We start from the raw sequence: 26070 nt of genomic DNA on the forward strand, positions 1-26070 counted from the left end.
TAACTGTAATATTTATATCACTCGTGTAAACGTAATTAATACAAAACACTGCATGGTCTTAATCTTAATCTTTAAAGTTCTTAAGTAAAATCATGATGCTTTTCTAATTTTCCACTGGCAAGCACTCTGGCTCAAAGGCTGCTGTTTTAAATGTGCTGTGTAAATAACAGTGGCTTGACAATGACATCAAACAATATTTTTGGGTCCAAGGTGAAAATCTCGGACTAGTGTTCATTTCTGTTTAGTAATAACACAGTTTTACATTTTGTAATGCACTTTTAAAAACTTTCCACAAAGGTTATTATTTTTAACCTGTTGTTAATGTTATCAAGATTAATAACCCAATAATACAAAAACATCAAAACACACTTTTACAATGGCTATTTCTATCTTTTCTATTCTAGTACGCTGTATTTTGCAACAAACATACATTCCATGCTTTTTATTTCGTTACTTTAAACTGGTTTCATTCCCTTTGCAGACATTGTGCATTAACAAAACCCACACTAGTCAGCAGACATAAAAGAGATAGTGTTATTTCATTCCATAAATGCAAACATTGATGTAAAACATCTGTGCTTCAGAACAGTTTAATTCAGAGACACTCATCTCCGATATCCTAGCAAACAGTCAAGAAAACAAGATGGAGAGACTGTCACAACTCATGGCCCCAATACTTTACAAAACGTAGATGCACAAGGAGTACAACAAATGCAACGTTTTCACAGATCTGTAGATACAGTGCAAAAATAAATCATTGAATCCAGTCAAATGCTGTGTTTGCCCTTACTGACGAGTAAATTAAGAAGCATTAAGCACGTGAATTTGCTGTCAGATATGACAAAGTCCAACCAATAATCCTTGAGAATGCATGCCTCGATTCTAGGCCAGCTTATTACAATAGCTTATTTGCTGGGATATTATTGCTTCTGCTGGAGAATACAAGCATCAGCCATAAGCCCTGCATGTGTGTCAAACGTTACAGCTCTTACAGAAATGGAAACGGTAGCCAGCCAACTAAACAATTCATCTAACACAGATTGGTGTCAACTGGGAAAAAGATGTAATTCAGTTAATTCTATAAAGCATGAGCTCTTTATGGGCAGCAGACACATTAATCTGAATATTTTGTAACATCAGTGAGATTATGTATTTGGGTTGCACCAATATTATTATCAGCATGATCGTAGAAATGTTGGTACTGCTCTTTAAAAACACTGTTATTCATTATTTTGATGACTTAAAAACTGCACCTGCATTAAGATCATTAGACGAATGCATACGGGTATTGAGAGAAATCAGCTAAATACAAAAAAAAACTACATGAAACACAACAACAACAGCAACATACTGGTGCATCCTGTTAAGCAAAAAAAAAAAAAAGGATAAAGTTCAAGTAAAGGGTTTGAGTTAGCATTACCTTCATACAATGCTGGGCCAAGGTTCGGTTTCATCTTTACAACCTCATCTCTAAAATTAGAAGACAGTCAAAGTGCTTTGGCAATAATTCAAGTCTTTCATTGTCACCACACATACAGGAGAGTAGAAGATACTGGCTGCATTAAGCTGCACTGTATTTAAAAAAATCTGACATATAACTTCACAATAGTGACAGGCCCTTTTAACATTTATCTCAAAAGTTTCACCAGGCACTTAAACTGAAAGGCTGGCATCTTTTATTGCTGTTCTTGGAGGCTGAGATTCTGATCACACTGTTAAAATGAAACCGTTGTTGTTGTTTACATGCTGCTGTGTTTTTATTTGTCCATAAGTATAAATGAATGGTCTATGAGAAATAAAATTTTGTAATTTAATGAAAACACAGTTCACTTGGCTTTGATATTAATCTGTTTGCTGAAAATCAAGATTTTTCCTGAATAGAGTTATTTTAGATGCCCCCTGACAGGCTTGAAACTTAAAAAAAAAAAGTTTAAATCAGCTTCGTTAAGCAAAAATCAACATTTGCAATTAAAAAATGTTTAGATATCACAGGAAAATGCATAGATTTCAATGAAACAAGGTAACACAGACTCATCGCCTTTGTCTGTAGCCAGGCAGATTGTGCTTATTTTTCTGTGTAGTCACACCACAAAAGGCCTATTCTGGGAAGGAAAACACCTTCTAATAGGTACAAGTTAGTTCTTCTATGATTAGCATTGCCCATTTTTAATTTGCATCTATCTACAAAATATTTGTACTTATTTTACTGTTCCGGTCATTTTTTATCAGTTTAATTTAGTAAAAGAGAGGTAAAATGATAAAAGCTAGCATACAGACATAAATATTTTTTCCTGATAACTGAAATAAGAGCTGGGGCTGCACAGTGACTCGGTGGTTAGCACCGTCACCTCACAGCTAGAAGATCCCTGTTTCTTGTCCAGGCCTGGCCCTGGGATCTTTCTGCATGGAGTTTGCATGTTCTCTCTGTGCATCCGTGGGATTTCTCTAAGTTCTCCGGCTTCTTTCCACAGTCCAAAAAACATGCTGAGGTTAAGTGGTAACTCTAAATTGTCCGCAGGTGTGAGTGTGCTTGTTTGTCTATGTGTAGCCCTGTGATAAACTGGAGACCTGCCCAGGGTGTCTCCTACCTTTGCCCTCATTCAGCTGGGACAGACTCCTGACCTCCCCTAATGAGGATTAAGCGGTGCATAGATGATGGATGGATGGATGGATGGATGGATATATGGATGGATGGATGAAATATGTGCTCTAATTATGTCAAGGAAATTGTCAGACTGATGCACAATGAGAAATAATTGTCTTCAGAAACAGTTTTTAGAGTTTTGCTTAAAGTCAGAAAAGTGTAACATCTAAAGTGCATCACCTGTTTGGATTTTGTTAATATTCTGGTCAGTTTTTACCTTTCATGATCCACAAAAGCAACTCTAGTGAAAAACAGTGACCAGAAACAAAAAAAAAAAAAGGCGTACTGCCGATCATAGTAGTTGCTCTGAAACTTGTTGCTAGTGCCTAATTTTAGTGACTGGTGAAACTAAAAAGAATAAATGTTTAAAAGGTCCACCGTGCACAACAGGACTGTATCTTGCAAGTTTTACATTTACAAAAACTAGTTAACTGACAGCAGGTAAAAACTCTGAGCAAAAATACTGATAATTTTCTGTATTCTGTTGCTTGGCTGTTCCCTAATGCTTAAAAACACATTCTGTATATCCAGATTGCAGCGTCTGTGTCGTGCCTCTGCAGTGCATGGCCGTCTCTTCTCGGGTCAGCATGAAAGCAGTCATACAGAGCACAACAGAGCACATATTCACACTCAACGGTCTTTACAGAACTTTCTGTGACAGCGAAAACAAAAGCTCTCCAGGGACTCCAGAAGCTTTCTTCTGTTCTGCACTGGGTTTGTTCCCCCTCCCTCCCTAAACCTCCTCCTGTCTGTGGGAGCCTCAACTGATACAAGGAAGCAACATAATAAGTGGCCCCGCTGCTGCTGAATCTTCCAGCCACCAGGGGATAGCGAGAAGTGAGAAGCAGATGTTAATCAGCATGTGGGAGCAACAGGAATGCCCAGGCATCATGAAAGACTGCAATAGATCTAGTCTTGAAGAGCCTTTGATGGGGGAGAAATCTTATTCTAAGAGGTCCTGTGAGGAGACACAAACAACAAAATGAATAGACAATAAAGTATCGTAACAAAAAACAGAGCCTTTTAAACAGCATCACATACCTGGTCTGAATCTTCATTATACTGTGCTTTTCCTGTCTCCATGTAGTGAGTGTCAACATCATCTACTCCCTCTATTTTGTTAGCTTCAACATGTTCCCTCATAACAGAGTATCGGTGCACAAGGAACCTGATGAAAACATACCGGTGGGCGTTAGACACAAACATGGGTGAAGTGTGCGCAGTGGTTCTGGATGTAGGTGGTGAGATGAAAAACAGGTTAACTGACCGTCCTCCGCAGACGTATTTCTTAACCAGCCAAACACCTGCGACAGCACTCATCAGGAGGATCGCTATGACAACCATCACGATGACAGCAGTGTTTGCTGAACTGTTTTCACTCTGTTATTCCCAGAGACAGAGAGAGACTTCTCTGATTTTATGTATATGCACTCACACATTGGATAATTAGGATGAGGTACCGTGACTCCAAGATATGCTGAGATTATAATACTGAAACCGAAAACACTGTATCACTATGCATACAATAACAACACTGGCATTGCTCAGACCACCCGAGCTTGAATAGTTTGTTTTAAACCATGTAAATTTGAAATTTGTATTTTATAAAAATGTGAGTGGAAAAGCTGGAAATTTAAGAAAAAGAAAGGAAAAAACATTTCAAAAACACTTTTACGCAAAGCTGGCATGGAAAAGTTGGTGTATTCCTAAAAACAAAACGTGACAAATGGCAGTGAAGCAGATGTATAACGTTTATGAATCATTTAGACCTCATAAACTACAACATCCATGAAGTATAGGGTTTAATAGTCTCAAAAAGGAAGAACTGTGTCAACGTCACCATCAGATCTATGATAAGGAGCCTGCAATGCTTCTTAACTCTGTGAACCCCAAACAGTTTCAGGGTGTTTTCTGCTCCTTTTATTGTTTCACTGCAATGTAAAGTCCATGATTGGAAGTAGAGAGACATCAAAAATATATTTTCTGCTGTATGACAAAATTACAATGCCATAAATCATTTAAAAGAATTAAACTTGAATGCCTTTAATAATTCCCCTTACAAAAAATGAAAAAAAAAAAAATGGATGTACAACATTTTTCCCATACATCCACAGGCATTACTAATACTGGAAAATTATAGTGGCTCCATACAGCATAAATACTTAACTACTAACATCTGTGAAACCTCTATACACGAGGTGTTTCCCACACTATGTTTCACCCCAACTGTTGAGAGATATTTCACCATGCCAAATGTATCCTTCAACAACTTGCTGACAGCTTGCTGCTCTGTGTGACATTTCTGAGCCATGCTGCATTTATTTTATTAATCAAGTGTGTTTTATTTTGCCATCAATCATTCTAGTTTATTTCCATACTTGCAGCTTGCAGTTAAGTTGAATAATCACAAAAACTTTGTGCTGTAACTGTTGGTTGCAGTGGAGTCACTCGCAGCATCTCGATTTCAGTTTTTCACAACATGCGTTTGATGCAAATACTTAAATTTAGACAAATTTGTAAATGCAATATGTACAGTGAAATGATTTTGATGGAATATCATTGTTAAGCTTAGATTTTCCTGACACATCCCTACGTCACACGATTACCTGACATCTGAAAATCCGACTATTCCTAGTTTTTAACATTTCTGGCTACGATTAATGGGGACATTTTGGTGGTTCATGTAAAGACATGTGCCTTTTCAATCTGCTGGTAGCTTTTGGGATTCAGAGGGTTAAACGAACACATCAAACAAACAGAAATGTCTTTTTTTCTTTTCTCCTCATCATCTTGGTGTGCTATTATTTGCAACTTAAGCTGTCCCAAAATACAGACAGATTATATTCTACCGTGTGTCTCGCCTAACTCGTCTCTTTTTCATAATAAGAACTGACCAGAGAATAGGGATGGAGGGCGTTGCTAGTGCACATCCTCCTCAGGTCGGTCTCCTTTCTGTCTGGCTGGAAGCCTCCTTCACACTGGTCTCCTGGAATCTTCCGGTAGCTTAAATATGAGCAGAGGAAGAAAGACATGAAAGGTAGGACAAAATTCTTCAAAAAGAACACAACATAATACAGGTGGAACGCTAAAGATAACGTTCATCCTATTAAGGAAGTGAGATTTAAAGGCCTAAGAGTTGCACAAATGAAAACATTCAGTACACGTCCATCACCTTTTAATTATTATGAAGAAACCTGATCATGTCAGCTTCATGTCTAAAAGCTGCCTGGTAACTTTTTTATTAAGTGTCATAAAGGCAGTCTTATTAGGTTGGACCGAATGGTAACATTTTCAACACAGCACAAGTCTGAACTGCCTGCTGTCACATGAAGTTGGGAGCTGTGTGAAGAGCTCTAGGACAGGCTTTTTCCACATCTCACTAATATTAGTCAAAAAAAATCATAGAGTGTAAAAGACAAAACACCTTTCTTGTTCACACTGCCCTGCACATTCACATCTATTACAAAATGAAATATCCACAAAAATAAACCTGTAACAGGTCAGATCAATGAGATTCACCAATAATGAATGTAATCTGGGTTTTGACCAAATGATAACAGGAGCTGAAGTTTAGTTTGTTGCTTCCAGCTGTTTGTAGGGGTCTATTCTCCGAGTTAATTACAAACCTACAGTATCTGACTGCAGCAGGATCCAATTTGTGCATATTTACGTGCATGGAACAACAGTAGCAACCTAATTAATTACTTAAAATTATAAATGATCCAGACGTGGAGACAGGGACAGTAAGTCACACTATACTTTTTTCACTTCAGTGAAATAGTTTACACAGCTTGAAAGAGTGAGTTTATATGGAATCTTTTGTTTATTAGTGTATTATTTTATATTAACTGTCAAATATTGCATGTGTAAGAAATGTCACACTCATATTGTGGCTCTCTGTCACTGTGGTATTTAAATGTGAAGGAAGATGTGAGGAACAATAACTGAAAAGGGAGCTTTGAGTGAATGACTGAATACTGTTAATTTAACATGCCAATGAAGCCAGCAGTAGAATGCATCTCCATTCTCTATCCACCGCTTTATCCCCACTAGGGTCACGGGGGGTGCTGGAGCCTATCCCAGCTGACACGGGCGAAGGCAGGGGACACCCAGGACAGGTCACCAGTCTGTCAGTATGCATCTTATGTCTGAAAATAGTTTATGTAAGGGATAGGAAGTCTACATGTCATGTCTAAGACGACTCTCAAGTCTTCTATTTTGTGTCTGATGTCTGGTATGTGTGAGAGCATCTATGTCTCATTTTAGCCTGACACCATTATATAAGATGTTAATACGTATATGCTTCGCCATTTTCCACGGTATTAGAATTGTGATTACTAAGAGTTTCTTGGTAAAAATGCCGAACATCCTCACCCACTGGTCTGCAGCTGCTCAGTGGTCCCATTTAAACAGAACTCCAAAGGACGGCCCTTCATCTCCTCTTGCTCCACACACTCTGAGCTGTTCTCTGGTCGGTAATACCCAAAATCACTGCAAGACAAAGCTCAGTCATCCCTGCAAAAATGTCCTGCTGAATACAGACGTTTGGGCAACAAGTAAATACAATACTGCAGTGAACAGACATTATGGTAAAAATCATTCAAATATTACAGGACTGTTGCTTTTTACTTCATGAACTTAACATCTGTAAGAACAGTGACAAGTAAAGAGATGTTTTTTTTATGTCCGTTTGCTGCAGGGGCTGTATTTGCTTCTTTTTAAGAAACAAACAAATATGCAGTTTGCCCAGTGGGCCCCAAGCTTTTGCATCCAACTGTATGTTTGCATTTTATGAGGCAAATAAAACTTGTGTATTTATGTAAAAATCAAAACCCAGTCTCTCATTAGGAAAACGCATTGTGCCGCTCTTGTTAAAAAGTCTGCAAAAAATCTATTACATAAACCAAAAAATGCATACAAGTGCAGTCTCATGACTACATGCAAGATGAAGAAAGGACTTTATCTATTATGATATTTCACATTTTTACATGAAAGAAAATGGAGGGAACTAGGACATACCAGTGATAATCATCCACTGTGCATGGACAGGGAGACAGCTTCTTAGTGACTGCATAGTCCCTCCCGTTCCAGCAGACAGAGTCTTTCCTCAGGCGTAAAAAGGTCTCTTTATAGCCCAGCACACAGCCATCATTAGATCCGCTTGGGTCTGCAGAATGAGCCAGCCACTGCACGTAGTCTCCTTCATTACCTGCATAAGAACACATCCTAACGCTAAGTAAAAACACACTTGCCATAACAGCCATCAAATACCCTTTCCCACATAACTCACAGTCTCTGGTGAGGAGCTTCCTGAAGTCTACTGTGATCACCACCCATTTACTGAAGTCGTTCCTGTAGCCCCACAGGCTGACGTTCATGGAGCGAGAGCCGGGCTCGCTGTCCATGCCGCTGAAGTGAAGTGGGTCATTGGTGAAGTTGTACGTATGCCAGCACTGCCCTTCATCCGTTGAAAACCTGAAGAGTGCAGGAAAAGTGGAATGGGGAAGATCCAATAAGTACAATACAATTAACTCTACCCTTAAATGAGTTTAATGTACAAGAGTAATCCTGACTTTATTTGGTTGACAGGTGAGTTGGAGTGCTCCATGGCGACCAGCAGGCCTCCAGAGTCCAGGATGGCATAGTGATGTGGTCCTCTGAGGGCCAACAGCCACGTGTAGCCCCCATCATCAGACACGTACACATCAGGTAAGAGAGCTGACTCTGCATCTCCAACGCTGCCTGGAGGAAGGGAGGAAGCTGTGTAAATAACATTCAGTAAAATGGTTGTGTTGAGGGAAGCTTGTGTGTGTTTGTGTGTTTTACCGTGGGCCAGGATGAGGCCCACTGCGTTGGGCTGTGAGAGAGGGAGCATGGGGACGTTCATCCTCATGGTGGTGCTGTAGGAGGCGTGGATGTGAAGTCTGCACTGTGAAGACACCAAAACAAGGCTAATGTTGGTGCATGCTCTGATAAATGTTACAGCTTATGCACCCTACGCTTACATGGGATATGTAACATGAGTGCATTTGGAACAACAGTTTATTTGAGACAATATAAAACCTCATATTAAAACGTAGTATGAGTGTCTCTCACTCTGTTTGGTCTGTTGGTGGCGGTGGCGGTGCTACAGTGGCTGTTCTGTGGTCTGTGCAGCGTCTCCCACTTTGCTCCTTGGTCATATGTGATCACTGTCTCCACTGCACCGTCTGCAAAAACAACACAATGGAAAGTCTGTAACTGTCACTACTATCAAGGCCCCTGTAGACATTTTGCATGTGCAGCCCATAAAGTGCACAGAATAAAATATCAGCTTTACCATTCTCCTACCAATAATCCAAAGCAATTCATACGTTTATAAATAAATATCCTGCCTTCCCAGCAGCAAATAATCTCAGTTTATTTTACAATGGTAGGAAAATCAAACTGAATCCTTCTAAATTTTGCTTGAGATAAGTAATTGATTTTCAGTTTATATTAACTGCTGTATTCATTTTTAGAGATAGAGAGATTATAAACAAATCTTCCAGTGTTTCTTGATGGAGTATTCAATTTGAGCAAAAAAGATGCTGAATTCACAAGAAACAAAAATCAAATATCATAAAGGGCTGACTCATTCTCTCATGCTGGAGTTTCCCGTTGCACAAAAAATGGAAAGTCCCTGCATTTGCAACTACATTACTATAAAAAAAGACGACTTTTAACCTATACCTGACTAAAACCGATACAATTAAATGTGGTATTCTCTTGAAAACTAGTGAACGGTAGAGCAAGCTGTTCTGACACCTGCGAACTTTGTTGAGTGACTTTGTTGAGCAACATACATGCAGTGCTTCCTAATATAATTTGTGAGGAGTAAATATGGAGGAACATATTAAACCGTGTGTTCGCCAACCTTCTGTGAGTACGCTGGTCATGTAGACGCCCCTGAGTGAAGTAATGGCTGTGAAGTCAGTGTCACTTCCCGTGGTTGTGTAGAGATGGCGCTCCAGAGACTTGGAGAACACAGTTCCTCTGTCATCTGACACATAAATGGTTCCAACTCCAGAGTCTGCTCCTCACAATGCACACACAGAAACAGCAGATGGTTTTGGATTATACACTATGATACATGTACTGATCTCCAAGGAGAAATCTATTGCGGCTTCAAGGTTTTCTTTGCTTTTAAAGGATACTTAAAGGTGGAGTCAGTGATTTTAATTCAATACACCTACTGTCAAATCTAGTAAAGATCTCCTCACTGACTAAAAAAAAACACTACTCTAGCCAATCAGTAACCAGACAGTCTCTGAATCTGCAGTATCTGCACAGATTGTAGATCAACAGTGCTCAGGCTGCTAGAACCAGCACTCTAACCTCTGCCTTTTCCTTATCTACATCCTCACTCACAACAAATGGAGTTACACCAGGACAGTGATAAAACAAACAACTTCAGAGATATTATCTTGGTGACTTGTGTAAATGACAAATCTCATATGATTTTGACCATTTCAGATTTACAATTACAGACATCAATAATGCTTTTGTGACAAGCTGTAATTACTTGTCCACTTTTTAGTTCAGGACAACATGTAATATCATTGTAATTAATCAAAGCAACAGCTAGAGGTAGGCTATCTGTAATTCTGAGTTTGTCATTAAGGCGTTTACAGAAAAGGAGAGCTTCGTTCATTAGAAACTTGTGGTCAGAATTTACTATAAGTTTGTTGTCAGGCTGTACTGACATGCATGTTTAAAATAAGAACCAACAACAGCCTCCCACTCGCTGTAGATTCTGATGTCATTACAGAAATCGCCAACATCATTTTACCAAGTTAATACTTGGATACTCAGAATATCTGTAATTAGATTTTGACTAGTCAGAGCTTCGATTTTATTACATGAAACGTTATTCTGAAGCTACTGTTACTGCCAAAGCTTGTAGCAATGATGTTAGCGATACATATGCTAAGCTAGCTTAACATTTCAATATGTTAAGCTATGTACCTAGACTTCGGCTTAGAAAAGCATCGGCTTCAACACTAACCTAAATATTGACAGACTTATTGTCACACTTGCTACTGTAAAATAACATTTGCTACATATTTTCTTAATGATATAATGACCTCCACTTACAGATGCTATTTTACGACATACTTCTCTACTGGCCAGCTCGCCAGTTGTTAGTAGTGTTCCTTGACAGTGCATGTCCATGAATTTGGGAGTCAGTGCTTCTGAAGGCAGGCTGGCTGTTTGTTTGGATGCTGAGTTCAAATATTAACAATCTTTTCCCAGAACTGCTGAGCCCACCTTTAAGCAGGATGTTTGTTTGATGGTTGTATTTTGCGTTATCAACATTATTGTCAATCATCTGCAGTATCAGTAATTAGCAACATCATCAGCATCCACATCAATCATCACTAGTTCTAACCTCCAGGGTCGTCCACATGCATGAAGATCATGTCCTGATTGGCTGCCAGGATGGAGTAAAACTGCTCGTGGTTGACTGTGGGAAGCTGAGCCATGTTCCACAGCTCACCTCCGTCCACTGACACATGTATCATCCGCTCTGTACCCTAAGGAACACACAAAAACATAACTTGTGAAGTGCTGGAAAATATATTAAAGCATTATTAGTGATGGAGCTTCAAGTCAAAGATAATATATGTGTACAGGGGGTGCAGTTATACTATGTTAATGGAAAAAAACTAGATGTTCTACTCACATCTACTTAATTTATCTGTTTCCTTGCATGTTAAACCAGAGGAAAATCAGGTGATGTTTCAAGCTGCTGGGCAGATCTTTTTCCTATGAACTTTGTCACTCTGTACAGATTGTACATACAGCTGGCTGACATCAGATCACAGTGTGAGCCAGACCAACTCCAGATGTGGTCACACTGATCCAATTGCATTCTCATCACAGTGCCAGCATTTACACCTTGCATTAGCATGTGTTTTCAGTTGTCCAAATAGGATATCCAGACACAGGCTTAATGCCAGATGTCATAAAACATTTAAATGGCTAGACAACACATGATTTTTTGCACTCTTTGAGACCCTATACAATTTTTACTTCTTAAAATACACAGAGGAATGTAATGAGCGTACACATGCACATATATTGTTACTATTCATGCTGACAGACACATTACACACACATACACATACCATGCCAGTCATGATGGAAGCAAAAACAAATCTTCCTCCCAGTACAAAGGAGTAAACTCTCGTTGCGATGGTCTGGAAACTTTTACCATAGTCGACTGTCTTCCTCAACTTTAACATTCCTTTGTCATCTAAACAGGAAGAAAGTGAGGTTACTGAATGTATTATTGAATTTTTAATATGTTAATAAATAGGGATGATGTCATCTTTACTTACTGCAAGACCCATTGTTATTAGTTGTAAAGTAAATGCTGTTCTTTGGGCCCCTGTGTGTGAGAAAAAGAAACTGTGAAGGCTGGAATCAGTGGGAGAAGACCTAATTGTGCTCACAACTTTCAGATGTAAATCCACTTTCGGAATTTGTAGAAATCACAGATTATGGTTATGGTTTCTTCAAAGTGCTGCACACAGCAGGCACACATAAACCCTCCCCCTCAGGCTGCACTCCAAGCTCTCTCTGGTTTTGTTTGCTGCCAAAGGGAATGAAGGTTTTCACACTGAACAGATTCTGCTGGTTCAAGGACTGCGGGCTGAATAAGAATGCCACTGCTGACTCATGATTCACTCTGACAGCAACCTCAGCTCCCTCGCTCTGCCGTTAATTTAGGTTGAGGCCTAAATGACAGCTGTGGTCACGCAGAGCTATCGCTATGTTCCCACAATGCAGTGCTAACAACCGCAGGCTGACACCACAACCTCATGTGAACTCTGGTGCTCAAATGAAACCAAAGTCAGGAGAATGATCTGAAGTGTGGTGAGGAAGACAGCTGGAAAAACAACATTGGACAAAGAACACACACACGTTGCTTTTATGAGAACTAAAGATGCACAATTAGACCGTGTGGCAACAAACATGGACAAAGCGGCTTCGCTTCTTGTCAGTGATGGTCAGTTTACAGTGGTTGATGCAGACAATTGACAAAAGGTACTATTTTAGTCTATGCTGAACCAATATCCAGTCCTTTTTCAATGCTGAACTGTTGTCTTCACTATATTCCAGCTAAAATAAAGCTAATAGTGCCATAATGTGTTAACCTGCACTACGATGCACAACTCAACCTGTGCTTGAAGCCCTTCCGCAGTCACAGAGCTGCTCATTCAGTGACACTGGTAATTATTATTTATTTAGGAGCTCTTGCTTCAAAAATAGACACCAGGGATCCTGGGTAAGACAGTTTATTTAGGCTTGCCAAAATATCAGATTTTCTTGACATAACTACTGAGGCCAGGTGTTTACAATAATAATATTGTTGCAATATTAATGGAAGAGTAGAAAAATAAATTGGCATCAGTCATATCTTATCTGTTTTGGCCAATTAATTACACTGAAAACAGTGTAATAATAATAACAGAGTGTAGGGATGTTGAGAGGATCTGCAATTATGCCTATACTGTATGCTCCTATGTTGCTGTGTCAACCAGGTAGTTACTGGTGCTCAGACATTCACAATATGATCATATGTGTAATCTGAACATGACAGCAATACTGTATTTTTTAAATATTGTGTTAATCATCAATACTGGCATATCAGTCAACTGTAATTTCCTTCAGAGTCAAAACACAAAGGTCCAAAAATGAGGTTCAACCCCTTTAAATAATTTTCTTAAAGTTGCTAATGTTCAACCCGGTCTCACGGGGATTCGTGAAACTGTCACGTAAGTTTTAGTTTCGGTTTCGTGCGCACCAACACGATTTCGTCATGTTTTTCGTGCCGCTCACCACGAAATGTTTTTCGCTGTGGTAATCACATCTGAAAGTGGTTTATACCGGCGGATTCATGACGATCTAAGCTGTCCATTGGCGTATACTGCTTGTGTGATCGCGTTTGCGGCCGCCGGCCGCCGGACATTCTTGAAATTCCTATGCAAATTGGTAAGTGTACCACCGGCTTATGGTTAGGTTATGGTTAGGTTATGGTTATGGTTATGGTTATGGTTAGGGTTATGTTTAGGAACGATGTCATGCAAAATATAGCGTTGGATTCGCCACGGTTTTACATTAAAAATATAATATACACATTCTTTTGAAATACGTTCTGAGTGGCACGAAAAGTCCGCCGTTTAAAATACATTGGTGCGCATTTCGTGGTGAGCGGCACGAAAAACATGACGAAATCGTGTTGGTGCGTGACAGTTTCACGAATCCTCGTGAGATCGGGCTGTAATGTTTGGTCTATGTCATTTTTTACACGTTTAGTACCAACATTAACGCATTCAAGTGTGTGTTTGGACTTTAATAACAGTGTGACTCAGGATGTAAAAGTCAGTTCTCACCATCTGACCAAACACACACTGTCATGGATCTTCCTCCAGGTGGCGGCAAAGTCCTCAGACAGCCACAGCTCTGACTTTAAGGGAAAAAAGCTTAGTCAGTAAAAGAGTTTCATGTACTTTTGAACATTCATTGATGCCTTATTGAGAATTCAGCAGCCTGAAATTCAAGTCCAGCATCCATTTAAGATGGACAAGTAAGCAGGTTGACTTTAGTAAACTGGGCTACGACTGTAAATTCCTGCCAGACTGATCCCTGCTACCGTGATACTGAGCGTCAGAAGTGTGTTGCAGTCTCCAGGGTTGTACAGCATCTGAATGAGGGGCTCAAACGGCAGGTCGTTTGAAACAAAGGTCAGGCCGAAGTCTCGCGAGCGAAACAGTCGAAACCCTCCGATCTCTGACACATCACCAGTCAGGATCACCTGAAACCAAACAGAGAAACTAAACCATCAGTCAAGCAATTAAATTGCCAGAAAATAATTCTGCACCTGAAGAAAACAATCTTTAAATCACCATGGACACAAAAACACCAAAGATTCTTCCGGTACAGCTTCACAAATGGGAGGATTTGCAGCTTTTTGCATTATATGTCACTAAAAGTTGTTTACATTATATACTATGTAACCTCACACACATTCTCATTCTACATTTTTGCATACTGGAAGTATTTATGTTCATTTTTGCAACCTATAGTCCTTTGATGACACTTGCCTCTTTCTATTGCAATACTGATTGTCCACTGACTTGCAACACTTTTTAAAAATCTATATGCTATTGTTCACTGTTATGCACTACAACACCAAGGTAAGCTCCTCATATGTAAAAACCTACTTGGCAATAAAACTGTTTGTGCCTCCTAATTTCTAAACCTGTCATATCTTAAGGTTCTGGGCAGTTGGTCAGACAAAATAAACATTTTGGAGATGTCACCTTGAAATCTGGGACATAAACCCACCATTTCCTCAGCTTTCCCACATTTTAAAGGCACACGGTACAGAAATAGAAAAAAATTTGAAGCAGATTTTACTGAAAATGAAAGTAATCAATCATTGCAGCTCTACTCAGAGAGCAGTGAGAAATATTCTTCTTCAACCCACAGTAGAAAAAAGTTTTGAAGATGTTTCACTGCATAAGAAAACTAAAGTATGTGCTGCATCTTTACCATTTACATATTAATAAACATAAACCAGGTCTGACTCCCCAGCACGGCTCACCTTCCCTGACTGATCTGGACTGATGGCGATGCCAAACTCTGTCTGGATGAAGGTGTGGTTGATCAGATGAGTCACGTCTTTGAACGTCTTCCCATAGTCTTCACTGACACATAGACAAGGTTGCAGTTAGAGCCTCAGAACGCTACAAGGGCCAAACATTTAGTAATCCATTTTCAGTTGGTGTGCCATCAGAAATGAGGCGCTTCTCACCTCCTGTAGAGGTTGGACTGGCCAAAACGCATCATGAACAAAGGAACCTGAAACGTTGTCAACACCAGCAGCACCTGAGAGGAGACAGTTAAACAGCCATCTGTACATCATCTAGGAGTCTTTTCAAAAATATCACACTTAAAGCTGAATAATGTGCCAAAGATTTAAATTGCAATTATCTGATCAATACTGCATTTGCCTTTATTGAATTTGTTCTCCACTGGAAAACAGTCTGTACAAAACAAACATGTTCACTTATGGAGAAGATGATTTGTAGGCCAGGTCATCTCTGAAGACCAAAATGCTTCATTTGTCAAGGTATTTGGTTGCACATTTCACTTTTATTAAAAAAACTGGAGCTCCTGTGAGTTGGATATTGCATGTGGACACATAGCACTATTCATAATATACAGCGTCCTCCATAATTATTGGCACCCCTGGTTTAGATGTGTTCTTTAGCTTCTAAGTTCAGTTTTTTCTAAATAAAATAGGACCACAATGAAAAAAAGAGGAAAATCCAGCCTTTAATTCAAGTGCATTTATTCAGTGGGGAAAAAAAAAAATCACACATCAAGAAATAATTTTTACATCAAATCATGTGTGCCACAATTATCAGCACCACTGATTTTAATACTTTGTACAAGCCCCTTTCACCAACAAAACAGCACCCAATCTTTTCCGATAATACATTATTCTACAATTTTCAGTGTGAGAGTATGCTTCTGCAATAAAAATAGAATTTATTTTAAGGCTTTCAACACATCTTAACTTAACCAGGGGTGCCAATAATTATGGCGGGCACAGTATATACAGTGCCTTGTGAAAGTATTCGGCCCCCTTGAACTTTTCAACCTTTCGCCACATTTCCGGCTTCAAACACAAAGATATAAAATCTTTAATTTTTTGTCAAGAATCAACAACAAGTGGGACACAATCCTGAAGTGGAACAAAATTTATTGGATATTTTAAACTTTTTTAACAAATAAAAACCTGAAAAGTGAGGCGTGCAATATTATTCGCCCCCCTTGCATTAATACTTTGTAGCGCCACCTTTTGCTGCAATTACAGCTGCAAGTCGCTTGGGGTATGTCTCTATCAGTTTTGCACATCGAGAGACTGAAATTCTTGCCCATTCTTCCTTGCAAAACAGCTCGAGCTCAGTGAGGTTGGATGGAGAGCGTTTGTGAACAGCAGTCTTCAGCTCTGTCCACAGATTCTCGATTGGATTCAGGTCTGGACTTTGACTTGGCCATTCTAACACCTGGATACGTTTATTTGTGAACCATTCCATTGCAGATTTGGCTTTATGTTTTGGATCATTGTCCTGTTGGAAGATAAATCTCCGTCCCAGTCTCAGGTCTTTTGCAGACTCCAACAGGTTTTCTTCCAGAATGGTCCTGTATTTGGCTCCATTCATCTTCCCATCAATTTTAACCATCTTCCCTGTCCCTGCTGAAGAAAAGCAGGCCCAAACCATGAGGCTGCCACCACCATGTTTGACAGTGGGGATGGTGTGTTCAGGGTGATGAGCTGTGTTGCTTTTACGCCAAACATATCGTTTTGCATTGTGGCCAAAAAGTTCAATTTTGGTTTCATCTGACCAGAGGACCTTCTTCCACATGTTTGGTGTGTCTCCCAGGTGGCTTGTGGCAAACTTTAAACGAGACTTTTTATGGATATCGTTGAGAAATGTCTTTCTTCTTGCCACTCTTCCATAAAGGCCAGATTTGTCCAGTGTACGACTGATTGTTGTCCTATGGACAGACTCTCCCACCTCAGCTGTAGATCTCTGCAGTTCATCCAGAGTGATCATGGGCCTCTTGGCTGCATCTCTGATCAGTCTTCTCCTTGTTCGAGGTGAAAGTTTAGAGGGACGGCCGGGTCTTGGTAGATTTGCAGTGGTCTGATACTTCTTCCATTTCAATATGATTGCTTGCACAGTGCTCCTTGAGATGTTTAAAGCTTGGGAAATCTTTTTGTATCCAAATCCAGCTTTAAACTTCTCCACAACAGTATCTCAGACCTGCCTGGTGTGTTCCTTGGTCTTCATGATGCTCTCTGCACTTTAAACAGAACCCTGAGACTATCACAGAGCAGGTGCATTTATACGGAGACTTGATTACACACAGGTGGATTCTATTTATCATCATCAGTCATTTAGGACAACATTGGATCATTCAGAGATCCTCACTGAACTTCTGGAGTGAGTTTGCTGCACTGAAAGTAAAGGGGCCGAATAATATTGCACACCCCACTTTTCAGGTTTTTATTTGTTAAAAAAGTTTAAAATATCCAATCAATTTCATTCCACTTCAGGATTGTGTCCCAATTGTTGTTGATTCTTGACAAAAAATTAAAATTTTATATCTTTATGTTTGAAGCCTGAAATGTGGTGAAAGGTTGAAAAGTTCAAGGGGGCCGAATACTTTCACAAGGCACTGTATATCCCTCATTCCAAGCCTTATAGTTTTAGGCATATAGACAAACTCACCCCTGATCCATCTCCCACCCAGGCCAGTGACAGTGACCCCATGGTCCGTACTTTAAATGTGAACTGAAACGGCAGATAAAAAGCAAACAGAAGTTACAATTTTCACAAATCTGGGAAAAACAATCAGTGAGGAATTCCATAAAAATGTCTCTTGACTAGCAGCCACATTGGCCAACACAGGACTATTTGAAATATTTGGGAGTCTGGTGGGATGTTGCTTGCTTAACAAGAGTGAAGAATATTTTTCGAAACACACAAAGCACACACGAGAGAGTCTGTGCGTGTTTTTGTCATTCTCTACACACTAAACCAAGAGGACAGAATGAATTGTCCATACTGTCCAAAGCACCTCGGCCATTTGGATGCACTCTGCGTGTGTGACCTACATTCCTGTCTAAATGACAAAGCTGAGGCCGGAGAACAAGACAGTCGCTGATGTCCTGAACACTGCAAACACAACACACATGAGGAATAAATGTATTATGTTTTTAAATATTTACCTCACTCTTCGCTTATTACTATAGTTCTCGTGTTATAAAGGCTTTAAAGTTCAAAATATAATAAACAACTTGGAGTGACATAATATTAGAGGCACAGAGAGGAAAAGGTTTGGACCTGAACTATTCTTTCACAACAAGTGCTCTGACTGCAAACAACATTCCCGTCCTTTCATCCAGTGACGTTCAAGTGTCTGGCTTTTTGAGCGACGTCTTTAGCCGCAGCCCACATTGTTTGGAATCTGAGGGAGGTTTTTCCTCCTCCTCTCTTTAGCTGGTGGGTGCAGAGATGTTTACAAGGTGAGCGCAGCCCTGGAGAGTCTGTGTACAGCTCTATAAAGCCACAGAAGATGGCCAGGTCTGCCGTCTGCCTGCTGGAAACTCCTTGTAAACAAGTCCAGTGGAAACTGGCCTGCCCGGCTGTCCAAGTCCGTGAACACGACTTTCCGTCTGTCCTGCATTAATCATTTCATCACGCTCTCGCTGTGTCCATCTGTTCTTCCTTTTTCTGATTATTTTGACAACTTCTCCCTCTGTTTTATGCAGTAATGTTCTCAATCTATTGATCAGATTTTTTAAAAAGCCTCATGTGTGCCGTTCTCCCAAAACCCTCACGCTAATAAATAAACCTCACTGCTTCTGGTTCTAATCTGTCCAAGGAAATGCTGTTGTTTGTTTTCTCTCCCTTAAATGTAAAAATAAGCCTGATTTGGCTCGTGCACTTGAGGTTTAAGCTGTTTTTATCATCACCGAGTAAAAGATTCATCCATTTTTTTCCCTCATATTGCTAACTGATGTCTGACCCCAAAATTATCACTGGTCAGAGTCATTGTGGTGTAGCAGGAACTAAATCAGTGGGTAGACGGAGTATTTATCTGCTTTCCATCCAAACATCTACTGATTTATAATGTACTTTACACACTAAATAAAAGAAGCTGTTGACGCTTGCACTGCAGTTTTAATTATGCCTGTGAGAAAAATGGGCCGAAAAACATTCATATTATTATAAGAAACCATGTGAAGTAAGAAACAAAAACGATAAAATATTGAACAAGACTATAGCTAATTTAGTAGCTCTTTCAGGCTGTACTTCAGCAAAGTAAAGCATGTTAAAATGCTGTAATGTTTACCTTGTTCCTCACTGTAGTTTAGAATGCAAACTATCAAACAAGTAGAACTGAGGCAGATGGGAGTGTGCTTGGTTTTGCTCATAAACCACAATATTGTGCGAACTGAAACGTTGAACTGTGACTGGTGTTAGAGGAAATTAAAGGATCACCAAGTTATTATAATTCATCCAGAGGAGACATGAATGTCTGCACCAACTACCACGGCAAACCATCCTGAATTCCTGAATCCTCCATTTGCCTCAAAGGATATTTGAAATAGCATTGCCGTTGCATAGTTTGTTCCCATGAGAGAATATATATATGTGTGTGTTTTTCAGGTGCAAAATGTCCCACTCAAGTACAAAACGTATCGTCGTCATGGGATCCTGATCAAAATGTTTGCTTAAGCCTCAAAAATACATTCAGGCTCTACCTTATTGTATAAACAGAGAAAAATCCCTTCAGCTGTATGCAAACGCTGCAACTGCACAAAGGCAGAATGAGAAAGTTGTAAAAGTTAATAAATCATGTATTATAAAAGAACAACCACACAGACGCATAGAAGCCGCTTTTTGAATGACCTTCTAAGATTCAATCTGAAAATCAATTGGTAATGCTCAGGTCACAGCGACACTGCAGGTCAACAGGTTCCATGCTGTGTCCTTTCTAAAGATCAGGTCTTTGCAAATGTTTCTACCAACTGCTTGCACACCTGTGTTGAATTTACCCAGTGGGGTGTTTTCCACATCTGTTCCCCTGAAACCCTTAGTCGACAAATGCTGACTTGACCAGTTACAGTTCACTGGGACTGAAACTCAAACAATCAACATTACTCAGCAAGTCAGCTAGAAGCTGCGTTTGAGTGAAAACTCGAGTTTTATCTCAAATCAGGAGTGCAAAGTAAGATTTCATAGACTGATGCTTGAGAAAGGTAGCTTATGCAAAGCAAAGGCTTACTTTGTCCTAATATGTAGTGCAAATAACTAAGGGGTGGATAAAGAGCAAAAAAAAGATATACATTAGTCAGCAAGCAAAATCTTGAGATAAGTGCCTGACCCAGTTGGATGTGGCCTCACAAACCAGACATGACCTCATGCTGCATCACGAGTTGAATTCAAGGGTCCAGACCTGCTCTGAAAAGGCTCCTCTAATCTCTCCATATGCAGCTCAGCTCAGGACACTATGGCATTCAAGGTGTGCCAGTACTTTCAATAGTGCACAACAATGCAGTATGAGAGAGGATTGCACATGCAGCTGCACAGACACATGTACATCCACGCTGACTCAGTAACGCACACAGTCAGTGGGTGGGAGCTCAGCGAAGTCCTCTCTCAGAGGTCAGATGCCAACACAATGAGCTCCTTATTCCCTCTGCTCTGGGCTTTAACTTTCTGTTTCAGCCATGTTTACACACATAAAACTTCAGAAGAGGAGGTCAAACACTCAGATCTAACACATGAAGCTGTGTGGATTGAGCCTGTGCTGCTGGGCTCAGCTTTTAGGAAGAGCAGGCTTGTATTAACGTCCACTGGATTCCTATTGGTGAAGAAAAACAGAAAAGAAGAAAAGCAGACACCTGCAACCAACCACGTTACTTATATTTTTGATTAATTAATTCATAAGAGTTATAAAATGGCAAGATTACATGCCCAGTTTGCTTATCTTCTTGAAGGATTTGCTCAACAGAAAAGTGGACCACAACTATTTAGATTTTGTATTTTAGCGATGACGATCAGCTGATGATTCCTATTGACTTTAATGATCCCTTGACTCTTCCTCTGGCACCATCATGACATTTTTAGCTTGTAGTAAAATGCTTTGACATCCATAAATTATGTACAGACAAACTGACTTTTTCAGGGCAAGTAGTGATAATTAATAATCAAGGAATTTGAAATGCTTTTGTTTGCTGTCGTTCAGGTAGGCAGCATTTTTGGCATCATTGGGCAAAAAATTCAATACTGGCCTTTTAGCATTTTGTAATTCAAGTGGTCTGAGAAGAAATACCACTTCTGCATGTCCTCTTACAGACCTTGACAGGACACTTTGGCCTATCACCAGCCTTTTCAGACCAGATCAGGTGAGACACTATGCACATCTGCAATGGAGTTTAATCAAGGCTTTTTAATACTTTCTAGTTTGCTGGAAAGTTGGCATTCACCTATTTTCCATAGTGTATACTACTGTACTTGTAACGCAGTTGACTGTAGGCACATTGACTCTTACAGACTAGGACAAATGACAAAATATATCCCAGTGAACCATTCACATATTGGCAGATGTATAAAGTACAACACCGATTTTAGACAAAACAGCCAGAGCAGAATCCCAAAAAGTGGAATTCTGGCTTTCTCCTCCTCCATTTCCTTATTTTTATTAAATTAAAAGAGACGCTTCCCCAGTTATCCTTTAATGTTTACAGGCCATTAATCCTGACATGCATCCAATCAGACAGTTCTGTGTGGTATTGCTCAAGCCCACAGACTGACTACAAAGAGAGAAAGGCGGCTGCACTTCAGCCACAATTTATGTATTTAATCAGAAATCGTTTTTAAAGAATGTCAACGGTTGGAAAAATGCTGAATATTGGATCCAATAATCAGCAAGGCAGATAATCAGTCGACCTCTAGTCCAGACATTAATTTCCACCTTTGAGTGAACTGCTGTAGATGCCATGTTGGGGATTCACCAACTTCTCATGAACCACCACAAATTTGGTTTACAGCCTGCAAAATAAATAGCATTCCTGTTAGCCACTAGCTGCACTTTGTGTTGCAAATTATTTAGCACATGATAGCATGCTACCAAACTAAGACAGCAAAGTAAATGTGACACTTGGAAACATCAGCATGTCAGTCTCAGTATCTCAGTGCAGCCTTAAGACATGGCTGTGGATAGATTTACAGAACTGATCACTATTTTTGTATATTTTATACATGAAACAATGATTTGATTAATCCACAAAATAACTGGATGATAATTTTCACTCAAATTCAATCTACTAAGGTGAATTCAGCAATGTTCTGACATGTTTTCTAATAAAAACTTGTTGATTTATTTGAACTGTGGATGCATTTGGATCCAACCACAGACCTTAAACACACTTCCTCATTTCTACATCCTCTGTGGCTGAAGAAATATTCCAAGTACACGTCCACCTCTGATTCTACATGTGCCTCCTTTACTTTTACTACTTTGTTGTTCTCACTGGATGTCTCTTCCTGTGCATCAACAAACCTATACTTTCCTTAGCTCTCTCTCACAGCATGTGGAACATCAACTCTGCTGCTGCGTGGTGTTCCAACAGCAGGCTGCGACCCAGTTACGCTTCACCCCCAAAACAGAACATGTTTCTTCTCTACGTTTTTTTTTTTTTTTTTTTTGGCCAGAGGGGAAAGAGGAAGGGACAGAGTCTGAAGGGAAAAAAAAGAAAAGAAACAGCAAGCTAGTTTGTAAACTTGACAGGGTCAGCTGAATGAATCCCACAAAAACATGCAAAACTGGAAAATCAGGCAAAACCTGGACTGGCTGACAAAAGACATCCTGTGTAGTCTGTCAGGACTAAAACAGCACATAAAGAAGCCCAGACAGGAGTAGGTTAGACTTGTCTGATCTTCTCATTTACACAGCCATTTGGAAAATAAGGAGCGTAATAACACTGCTGATCTAATCGCTCGCTCCACCCTGCAGGGCTGATAACAAGAGAACTCAGGCATCAGGCATCAGTCCACAGCAGAGATCAGATCAAGTTCTGCATAAAAAAACTTGAGGAATGTCTGTGAGGGAGAAAGGCCCAGAGCAGATGGGAGGAGTCTGTTTCTGAGAGCACACCGAATCGTTTTCATGCTCAGAGGCTGGCCCAGGTGTTTGAGCCACAGCAATGATGCAACGTCCGCTTCCTCCGTCAAACACACACACAAGAGGGCGACGATCCTGTGGAGCTCTGTGGCTTTGGAAAAAGTTGTTATTTCTGAACATTCCCCAGGACATCAGAGCTGTTCTTGGTGCACTTCCTATTACAGCATGTTCAGCACTGAGGCAACACAATTTCTTGTTTGGTCTATTAAAGGATATGTTTTAAGAGTGAAAGAGGTGAAGGAGATAGGAACAAAGGGGCAAAAATAAAGAAGAACACAGACATGAAAGACTTTAAAACCATGCATGTCATCATCATGCAACCCCACGTATAAAATGCAAGAAAAAACCTGAAACTCATATGTGACCACCTGCTCCTCCAAAATCCTTGTGTTAGCAGACTGGAAGAAGACTACTGTGAATGTCTGAGGTTACATTCAGCATTCAGCCGGCATCATTAGTCCATCAGAGCATGAGAACTCAGAGTCAGCAGGCATAATGGATGTGATGGAGACTGATGACCTACATCAATCCAGATCAATTTTTTTTTTTTTAAAAAGAGTGCAACAGACAGCTGAAGAGACTGTCAGAAATCCTTAGTCATGATAAGTCTGTCATGTTTTGCTGTTTTTCTCTAAGTATTGTTACCTGTACGTTGGTTTAAAGCTGCAAAGACTAGTTGATCACTAAGTCAAATTCACGTTAATCTGCCACTATGGTGATAACTAATGTAATATGTCAGATTTTTTTTGTAAGAAAAAAACTAAACATTTTCTGGCCTCACCATCTGCCACAATGTGAAATTGCAGCAATTCTTTGTCCTATGTAACAGTCAGTGGCGGATCTTGAGGCAAATCTATTTCAAAGATAAAACAATTCAGTGAACAATGAAAAAACTGCCAGATTAACTGGCAGTTGATGTAAAGTTGTGGACTGTCAGTTTGACACAACAGGCAATCTGTAGAAGTCACTTGGGCGACTTTTGTCCCCCCAACATTTTGAAACAAAAGCGTTGAATATGAAGTAAGCAGCATGAAAGTTTAGCTAATACTGTCTTCAATTTTGATTAATCTGCAGACTGACTTTTGGACTAAATGATGGATTTAAAAACTGTGAAAATACCTCCGAGACATTGTGTGTAAATGGCGTTTTCAAATTGTGTTTTTGTCTGAAAATTCAATTCAGGCTGAAACTAAGAGGCTGGACTTCTATTTACAAAAAAATAAAAATTAAAAATACTGAAACTAGTTCAATAGTTTCCAGTTCTAAATTCAAGACACCAAAAATCTGAAAATACTTCAGTTCGATTTAATCATGAGATGTTGGCAATTTTAAGTTACTGGATCATCTTAATAGTTGACCATTACCTTTCTGTAGATCAAATAATCGGTAATAGCTAGTTTTAACTTTTAAGATTCACGTATACTTATTTAAATTCCACTTATTTGCAGAAGTGATGATAAAGTGTTTTTCAGTGGAGTTAATGTGCAGCTCCATGTGAAAAGTGACCACAGACTGGCTTGGGCATGAGTCCCCTCCAGCAGCTGCAGCTAACTCTGAGTTAACAAGTGACTTCTTCTGCAGAGTTTAGTCACATTATTCCTGCCGTAAAGTCACTTACAGTGTTGGTGTTGTTGAGCAGGGCTGCCTCCACTCCAGACAGAGCTGTACATGTCTGTTCATTCAGTGCTGCGCTGCGCTTCGACAGCTCCGTCCTCTCTATAACATGTCGCTCCTCATCATCTCCAGACTGCAGCCTCCTCGCCTCCGACGGCTTCCCGCCGCCTCGCTGCTCTCCGCCGGCCGGAGCCGAGCAACACAGGCCGAGTAGCAACAGCCAAGAAGCGGAGACCATGATTTCACCAGGACGGAACAACTTCTGGAACTCTGCGAGAAACTCCACTGTCCCACCACTTTGCTCCACATGCCCCCCTCATCACCAAAAGCATCTTCAATAACGGCCCATCCACCGCGGCACATGATTGGTCGAGACCAGAATAATCTGCAATCTGATTGGACGATGGGAATCTCCCTCAACCGTGTGTCTGAACTTCTCTGGAGTTAAACTACCCCCTGCTGGACAAACTGTGCATAGAGCAGAGCAGACTTCATTACTGGTGAGATTATTTTCTCGATTTGTTTGGGATTCTGAGAAACAGTAGAAAACCAAAATAACCCCAAAAATGGCAAATTTTACAACTATTTTTATACTTTCCTCTAAAACCTAAAATTTTACTTTTTAATTTTCACATGTGTCTAACAAATCAATACTTTTCTAAACTGTTCAAAGTAATTTAAATGAATTCTTTTGCTTCAGAAATTTATAAATTAAATCTTCAGTTGTGACTGTGCTGCAATTTTGAAACCTGGACTCTAATTTGTTGTTTCTACCCTGAAACATGGATCCCTGAAACTGGCAACAACAATAAAGAATACTTAACAGTCGAAGTAAATATTAAACCTTGATTTATTTTACTTCGATTTCTAATTTAATACAACTATGGTAAGAATGTGAAATGTGCACCCATATATAGGATACAAAAATAACATAGGCTATTCAAAGAATGTATTCCATATCTGATTATTTGGAAGAGATAAAGTTTCTTTCATTTAACTTTGAATATATAGAT

General features: G+C 39.8%; 1 protein-coding gene across 1 annotated transcript; it reads right to left on the reverse strand.

The window, feature by feature from the left end:
• Positions 1-520: 520 nt before the first annotated feature.
• On the reverse strand, positions 521-25393 carry LOC110958259 (sortilin-like). The gene is made up of 20 exons (XM_022204712.2): positions 25062-25393; positions 17980-18042; positions 15489-15562; positions 15279-15381; positions 14325-14486; positions 14065-14138; positions 12007-12056; positions 11794-11921; positions 11055-11199; positions 9540-9695; positions 8741-8853; positions 8471-8573; positions 8218-8386; positions 7935-8119; positions 7664-7853; positions 7019-7135; positions 5539-5647; positions 3912-4024; positions 3686-3812; positions 521-3602 (listed from the first exon to the last, which is right to left on the reverse strand). The coding sequence occupies exons 1-20, from the start codon at positions 25293-25295 to the stop codon at positions 3588-3590; spliced, it is 2430 nt and encodes an 809-aa protein (XP_022060404.2). The 5' UTR covers positions 25296-25393; the 3' UTR covers positions 521-3587.
• Between the last annotated feature and the right edge of the window lie 677 nt (positions 25394-26070).

This window comes from Acanthochromis polyacanthus, chromosome 5, assembly GCF_021347895.1.
Source record: "Acanthochromis polyacanthus isolate Apoly-LR-REF ecotype Palm Island chromosome 5, KAUST_Apoly_ChrSc, whole genome shotgun sequence".
In the NCBI taxonomy this organism is placed as follows: Eukaryota; Metazoa; Chordata; class Actinopteri; family Pomacentridae; genus Acanthochromis; species Acanthochromis polyacanthus.